Genomic DNA, 8,410 nt, shown 5'->3' with positions numbered 1-8,410 from the left:
AATTTCGGAGATATAGATATAGGAAGCAATGCGTTTAAACAAGGAGATAGGTTTAAGTATTTAGCTTTTACATTAAATAGAAAAAAAGGTATTGATGAGGAAATAGAAGCTAGGTTGAAGGCGGGAAATACTTGTTACTTTTTCAATTTCGAAACTGCTTAGCTCGCGCCTTCTGCAATGCAGCGTATAAGATGCCCGTGTAAGGTTGTAGGGCTTAGTAACTAGCGAATTCCTAAAATGTTAATTAACACTGAACCGACAGGTAAACGTCGGAGGGGCAGACCGTATCGTAGATGGGAATACGGAGGGGCATCACTGGAAGGATGTATGCAGAGAGCGATTGGTGGTATCGGCATCGAACCGTCGGGTTCTTTAGTCCTTCATTATTATTATTACAATATTTTATGTATTGTATTTTTACTTATTTTATTTAAATATTTAAAAAATAATAATGATAATTTATGTAAAAATAAGTTAATGGATTCTCCTCTTTGTTTCATTTCCATGGTTACAAGGGTGAAAATATAGACATTCTCCATTTTAAATAACATATTGATTGCAAAGTTGAATGAAATATCACATTAGGAAGATGTGTTTGTTGAAGTCATCTAGGGTCTAATAATTTTTAAAATAGTAGCTAACAGCCTATTTCGGTTCATTTAAATAATTTAATAGAATAAATAATAGGTTATCAATAAAAAGGATAAAAGCATTAAAAAGGAACAAAATGCGTCTATATTTCTTTTCAGAATTTCACTTGAGAAATACTAAATGGTTTAGTTATGGCACAAAAATGATTTCCTCAGCAAAATATTTAAGCATAATAGACTGGATAAGATTTTCTTTAAGAGCAAGGACAATGTGTCTTTTTTAAAAATCATTTGAAGGTGTTTTCAAGGAAAATTTTGTGTTTATTATGCTTCAATTTTGAACTAACCAATTTGTATTTCTAACTAATGCTTCCTATTCAACAAAAAATGAAACAATTTAAAAAAAAAAACACTCAACACCTGAATTTCCTGTTTTTTTTGGAATCGTTCTATGGCCCACGTAAACTTTTTTGGTGCTTTGCTAAATTGCACAATATTTGAAGCACCGTGGCAAAGAAATCTAATTTCACACTACAAATTTTGGTAAATCAGGAGCCCAATCCAAACCAACCCAAAAGATTTATATTTATATGAAATTGAATTATATTAAATGTAGAAGTTTTTCTAGAAGTGGGCTTTCTAGTGCCCAAAAGAAAGCTGAGAAAAACATTCACAAATAAAGTGTGATTTATAAAATATACATATTTAAGTTAATTTATAGCTCATTTTTTCAAATCCAGTCTCATTGCACACAGAATTGATAAGAAGATCTTTCATTAAAAATTTGCCTCACAGGCAATTGTTGTCTTTTTATTATATGATTATTGTTCCATTTTTATGAGTCGTATCGTGACACTATAAAACCTAAAGCCTTCCTCAATAAATGATCTTTCTAATTCAATGAGAATTATTCAAATCGAACAGATAGTTCCTGACTGAATTAGGTTTTTTTTTTTTTTTTAATGAAAACTCCTTCCTTTTGATATTTTTATTTTATACACATATATTTTTTTTTATCAACACTTGGGATTTCTTCCTCTATCATAAGGATCAATGATCTGAAATAATTTGCCCATGTTATAAAGTAAAAACTTTATTTTAATAATACATCCAATAAACATCTTTCTTTTTTTTTAGTTTATCAGTAGTAAATTGTCATTTTGATATTAGAATGTTATTCCAAACTAATATCTTTTTAAAACCTTCTCTCTTCTACTGGGAAATAACATAGCAATTACAGAAGAGAGGAGACTATAAAGAGATATTAATTAGGGATAAGAGTTCAAGGGAAAAAAACTATTATGTGCTTAAAAAGCAGTAATCATGCTTAAACAAAGGTGTTTATTTTATATTATAGTAAAATTATTTCTGATAGTTGATCCTGAAGATGGGTATAAATATGTTTTTACTTTTTTAAGTTCATCATTGGCCACAACCAACCATCTCCTCATGAATATATACATCACAGTCAACTATTAAATTTTCATTGTAGATGAAAAAGGTATGAAATAAGGGTATTAACAGAAAGAAATTTTCAAAAAATACCTCATACAATAGGAATAAAAAGCTTCTAGTGTGAAAAATATGTGATGTAGTTCTGGTAATAAGAGCATTCAAAAAACTCTTCAGCTTTATATATTAGTATATATTTATATATATATTCTTTAATTTATTATTTTCTGACTAAGCCCTGGGTTGCCGACAGGTAGCATCCTGTTCCTGTGCCAGCCTCTGGGCAGCGTCCTGTCCGGCTTCATCTTGGAGCCCCTGGGCCGAAAGTACGCCATGATGGTAGTCAACCTGCCCCACTTACTGGGGTGGTTCCTCCTCTACACCGCTGCCAACAAACTGACACTCTACTCAGCAGCAATGATCATGGGACTTGGTAAGTTGAGATTTTGTATAATCATCATTTGAACACTCATTCATCTGATCTAACCTAAGTTAGGTACTCGAGTGTAAAATAGAAAATGGTAACTGAAAAATAGAAACTTTCACAGTATTAAAATATTTGTTTAATAGATTGTTTTAACTTAGACCAGAAGTCACTTACCATAGTTTAATTGCCAACATTATTTCTTTAAAAATATAAATTTACTTCAAAAATTCTTTCGAGATTCTATGAAATCAACACTTAATGATCCAGTAAAACCAAAAACTTCAATTCACAATATTATAATTGATGCTGATGCTAATGTGTACACTATCTTCAATTTTAAGGTGTTGGATTCATGGAAGCCCCGATCATCACCTATGTCGGAGAAATCTCACAGCCACGTCTTCGTGGTACTCTCACCTCTTACGCTAACCTTTTCGCTACCTTTGGAATGAACTTCATCTATATCCTGGGCACCCTAGTCACCTGGAGAGTAGCTGCTGCCATATCCATCGCTGTCCCAATTGTCACTATCATTGCCATAAGTCAGGTATGCTTGGTTTGTTATTCATTAACAAAGAACTGAAGAAGAAAATAGTCTAAAAAGCTTTCATTGGTCACAATTATTTTCCCTATTGTTCTTTCAGTTTCTAATTTGTAATTGTAAAATTAGGATAGCTACAAAATCAAACATTTTACGTATAATATTCCAATACATTAAATATTCCAAGCTGAACTGTGATCTTTTTATCTGTTTCAGTTCTATGTTTAATAATTTAAAATCTATCAGGAAATAAACAACATATTTCAGACTCCATTAATTCGTAAGATTAGAACATTGATTTTTCTTAAAATTTATTCCTTATTACATCTTTCTGCTTTTAGTTAATACAATAACTAAAAGTTAATGAAAAGAGTAATTATTCAAACTCATTCACATTAATTTACTTTATTGATTCTTATTATATATTTTTTACTTTATACACTAAATCATTTTATTCCATATATTCAATACTTATGAGTGAAAGAATATTTCGATATTAACAGAAGTTTTTCATTTTGATTTTTTGTTTAATTTCACTTCTGTAAAGTTCATTATAGATTTTATATGTCATACCTCATCACAAATTAAATGAAGCAATTTGGATTATTGGTATATTTATAATATATTTAAATAAATTTATGCATGATATTTTAAATCAAAATCTGTTTCGATTTTTTTATTAGGTTCCGGAAACTCCAGTTTGGTTGATGTCAAGAGGCAGGCACAAAGATGCAGAAAATGCCCTCTGCTGGTTGAGAGGATGGGTAAGATCATCATTCATTATTTATAAACCGTATTCATAAACTTACTTATTGTTTCACAAAGTTTCACTGTCATATCACTTCTTATAAGAAGATGTTATATTTATAAGAAAAATCAAAATTCCTGTAATATAGATCAAAAATTACTAATGTAATTTCTAATGAAATGGAATATAAGTAGCAATACTTGTATCATTATCAGTCAATAGATCATTAAGATTATTCTGAAATCAGAAATTTTACAGAGGCAATTTTTTTGTTAATGAATAAGTAATCAAGTACAATGCTCGTTCTAACAAATTTTCAATTTAGATTTATACATCATGGCTTTGCTTAAACTGTTCTTATACTTACAGAGTATCTTCTATATTAAATTATTGCCATCATTAATAATTTAAACAACTAATCAGATTTTAATATTTTTTTTTTTTTCTGAAAGGTGAGCCCAGAGCATGTGAAGAAGGAATTCGATGAACTATCAAGGTACACAGAAGCCACAAAACTTCGAAAAACCAATGGTGTTGTAAATCCTGCATTCACTGGAGACGATGGAACAGTAGTCCAGGTCTAGTACATAGCTTTTAAAATATATGAAAATTTAATAAATATTTGTGATATGAAATTTAATTATTGTTTTCACATTTTAGCAACCAGAAAAAGAATTTGAGGAGTTAACAATGAAAGAAAAAATAAAAGACTTTGTGCGCCCTAGTATGCTTAAACCGCTAGGGCTAATTGTTGGTTACTTCTTCTTTTCCAACTTCACAGGAATTACGGCAACTAGACCTTATATGGTTCTAATAGCAAGGGACTACAACATGCCTTTGGAAGCGTACAAGGCAACTGTAAGGCTATTAAAATTGATCAATTTTGGAACAAATAAAGATTTACAATAGTAAATTAACTGGCTTATACTTAAAAATAAAAATCATTCGAAAATTTGCAGGTAGTGTTTGGAACTGTTGGATTCGCAGGTTCAGTACTTTGTATGCTCACTGTGGCTAAATTCAAGAAAAGACCAATCGCTCTGTCTTCGATGATTATAGCTGCAATATCTGCCAGTTTCCTTTGTTTCTTCTCGCACCCTTGGGTCTCCTTCTTCTCTTATATGGCCCTTGCTTTCTCATCTAGTTACGGAGCACAAGGTCTTGTCTGGGCTCTTGTCAGTGAAGTTTTTCCATTTAGGTAATTAGAGGTAGTCTTTGCTATGTACTAACTTTAAGTTATTTCACTAACCTAATAAACAATAAGTAATCCATGATAACTTAAAATTTAAATTTAACATCCCTTAAAAGAACATAAAAACAGTGAAATTTAATGCATACATTTTCAATTCTGAAATTTCTCTAAGAAGTGTCAAACATCACATGCATTCTGCAATGATGTCAGAATCATATTTGAATATGCTTGGTCACTGATGAATTAATTTTCTATTATTTAATAAATTTATATAACCAAGATTTTTTTAACTTTTATTTATGACAGTTTGTGTTAATATTATAAACATGTTTCTACATATCAATGTTTTTTCAGGGGAAGGAGCATGGCCAGTGGCCTCTCGGCAGCCTCTTCCTACCTGATAAGTTTTACTGCGACTAAATCGTTCCAGAGCTTAGAAGAGCTTCTTGGACTTCGAGGATTATTCATGTTTTATTCAGTAATAACGTTCATTGGGTTTTTCTTCCTATATTTCATTATGCCTGAGACAGAAGGCCGTCCACTAGAAGATATCGAAAAAGATTATGAAAAAAATAAGAGTAAACCTAATGATAAAGTAAAATTGGACAATGTAGTGTGAAAATGATATATCTTCCTAAGAAACCGTCCGAAATATATATATTTATGATATTTATTAATTTTTAGAATAGCTTTAAATCAAAAATGTGATATCAGACATTGGATAGCAATATTATAAGGATTCCTATTTTATGCCTTCCAGAACAAATTCACTGATTGTCAATCAATGTTAAGATTCCATAAACTAAAGATGAAAATAACATATCAATGAGTTGTATTTATTATACAATAAAGAAACCTAAAGACCAAATCAGTGTTTACAGTTTTAAATTAGATATAGAGCCTATTTTTAAGATAATTTTTATAAAATGTAATTCCGATCAATATTTTTATACAGAAATAGAAATTAATATAGCTTATAATTTATTACCAAAATGTGAACAGAGATAAAGAATATATTGTTGATCTCACATGACAGTATTCTTTCAAATTTTAATGTTCTGTATTTTAATAAAATTTCAACATAAGATTCTATATTTTATACAATGTAATATATAAAATAAATTAGTATATTATTAAATTGAATTTTTTTTTTCATTCTTAACCATCTATAATTACATTAAATATTTGAAGATGGTCAGGGTTGCGGTAAAAAAAAGAACAAATAGTTTAAAACTTTTTAAAAGTTTAGAAACTTAAAGTTTTAAAACTTTTTAAAATTAAAGATGGTACTTTCTGTACTTGTGCAGTACAGTACTTTGTACTTTCTACTTTCATGAAACCATATTCCATGATTGTTTTTGAAGAAAAAAAAAAAAGGAATTCTTTTAATAACAAAATACATAATAATTTTAAAACAGTTGAAAAGTGTGTATTGCTAAATCAAATGTTGTTTGTTGTCATATCTAAATGACGTCACGTATGAAATTATAATGGCTGCCAGTGTTTTATTTCTGTTGGTACACAGATTAATAATCTAAGTTTTTAAAACTGAAATTAATAATTAATCCTGAGTCCATATTAATTAGAGCATACATGATTGCATTTCTGAATTGACTCACAATAATATTAACATTATTTAATTTTTTTTTTTTATGTCGCCAAATACCTTATTATCTATATTCTAATGTTTAAAAATAAATGTATTTTCTAATAAATTCAATTTGCCATTTGAAATAAAATCCATGGGTGGAGCCTTGTTTGAAACATGAGTTTCAAGAAAAATACTTTTGTGCTTAAGTTGTTAAGTAAAAGTAGTTGACAGAGTCTGATGAAATTGATACTCGATCAAATTTAAACAAATCTCCAAATTTGGCCAAATCAGATGTACCATTTTCAAAATATAGATGTGCCAAGCAAAATAAGGTTAGTGGGTGGATTGATATGGGGCAAACAAAATACCAGCATCCACAATCCCTGAAAATTTCATCAAAATCTGAACCAAATGCAACTACAGACAGACATGGAACCATATTTGGTCCTAGATATCTAAAATGTACAATGCAAGTGAACAATTTCTATTTTGAGGGAAAAATTAGTTATATTCCTTTAATGCCTACATAAATAAAAAACTTTACCGCCAATAAAGTTAGGTAAAATGTGTATTCTCAGTATCTGCATTCATGTAGTTGGAACTTCGATAACAAATTCAAACTCATGTAATTATAAGAAGGAACCCATCAGGACATAAAATAAAGATTAATAAATGTGTACACTTTTATTTAAATATATATGTTTTACAAATAATGTACAAAATAAATAAAGAATATACACAAAACAGAACAGAGGAAAATACCAGGATATTTTAATATTATACCAGTATACATGATTACATATTTGCATATTAACGATTCGAGGAATTCTTTTTGCTTCAATACTTGTTTTTCACTTTTTAATTTATTAAAATAAGAAACTTAAAATTATCTAATGAACAACTCAAGAAAATTAAAATTATAAGAAACCATTTTTTTTTTTTCAAAATCGAAGAAACAAGCTCGAAAACCAAACATAACAATATAATGGAAGTTATAAAAGTATGTATTCATTCCCATTCGTAGAGAAAAAAAAATCTTTTAAGAATTAAAATAAAATATTTGTAATATTTTACTAAAGAAAGATAGATACATGATCCTTAATGCAACACTTACAGACTAGAGTTGATACTTTCAGAAGAGTGGGGACTAGAGGAACTGGACTAGATAGAAGATACTACCGAAAACAATAGAAAAAAGTGAAAAATTTTGTAAAATGAAACAAAAAAAATCCCTTTCTTTCCTCTAAACCATAACCAATACATTTGACTAAAGCAAATTTTCGATATAATAACATAACATATTAATCTCTTAATTGTATGTACAATTTGGCTATATTTGAGCATGAGTCAACCATAACCCTGGCAAAATAATATATATTTGGGTAAATAACATGAGGGTTAGACTGAATCTATTGGACTCTACATAGCAGTCTCACAATTACTTATGTAGCTTCCGATACAAAATAAAAATTCATTACATTTTCATTAGTATTCATAAAATAATTCGTTGTGTATCTTTCAAAGTTATTATCGCTAAAATATGAGAAGCTATTTTCAACAGTAAATGAAATATTTTTTTACCTCCCATTTCAAATAATTTTCTTCTATCGACAAAATAAAACAAACTGCTTCACACTACAAAGTAATTTGATATTTTTAGAAAAATTAAGATATTATATCTACCATTCCAATACAATACACTAACAGCCTGGAATGCTTTACGTTATTCAACATTAATTCTGCATTCATTTAAGATAAATAATTTCAATCCTCCTATACTATCCAAAAGAATTTGATTAATATTGTTAAAAAAAATAATAATGTGTAAGTAAAAATAATTAATATATTTCGGCTCTTTAAAAAAAAAAA

The 8,410-nt window shown here is 28.8% G+C and overlaps 2 protein-coding genes across 2 annotated transcripts in view; one reads left to right on the top strand and one right to left on the bottom strand.

Annotated features, from left to right (window-relative positions):
- The window catches only part of LOC106689840 (facilitated trehalose transporter Tret1), a gene marked incomplete at its 5' end in the record, with an annotated part of 19,234 nt that extends 13,218 nt beyond the window's left edge, over nt 1-6,016 (top strand). The window contains 7 exon segments of the mRNA XM_014435027.3: nt 2,296-2,475; nt 2,811-3,016; nt 3,694-3,774; nt 4,211-4,336; nt 4,419-4,616; nt 4,718-4,956; nt 5,305-6,016. Coding sequence (XP_014290513.3) covers nt 2,296-2,475; nt 2,811-3,016; nt 3,694-3,774; nt 4,211-4,336; nt 4,419-4,616; nt 4,718-4,956; nt 5,305-5,569 — 1,295 coding nt within the window.
- Nucleotides 6,017-7,210: 1,194 nt separating this feature from the next.
- LOC136797314 (protein cordon-bleu) overlaps nt 7,211-8,410 on the bottom strand; it is a gene marked incomplete at its 5' end in the record, with an annotated part of 16,812 nt that continues 15,612 nt past the window's right edge. The window contains 1 exon segment of the mRNA XM_067053556.1: nt 7,211-8,410.

Source organism: Halyomorpha halys, unplaced genomic scaffold (assembly GCF_000696795.3).
Source record: "Halyomorpha halys isolate HHAL.00 unplaced genomic scaffold, Hhal_1.1 Scaffold1493.1, whole genome shotgun sequence".
In the NCBI taxonomy this organism is placed as follows: Eukaryota; Metazoa; Arthropoda; class Insecta; order Hemiptera; family Pentatomidae; genus Halyomorpha; species Halyomorpha halys.
This window is presented reverse-complemented; position numbering and strand designations above follow the sequence as displayed.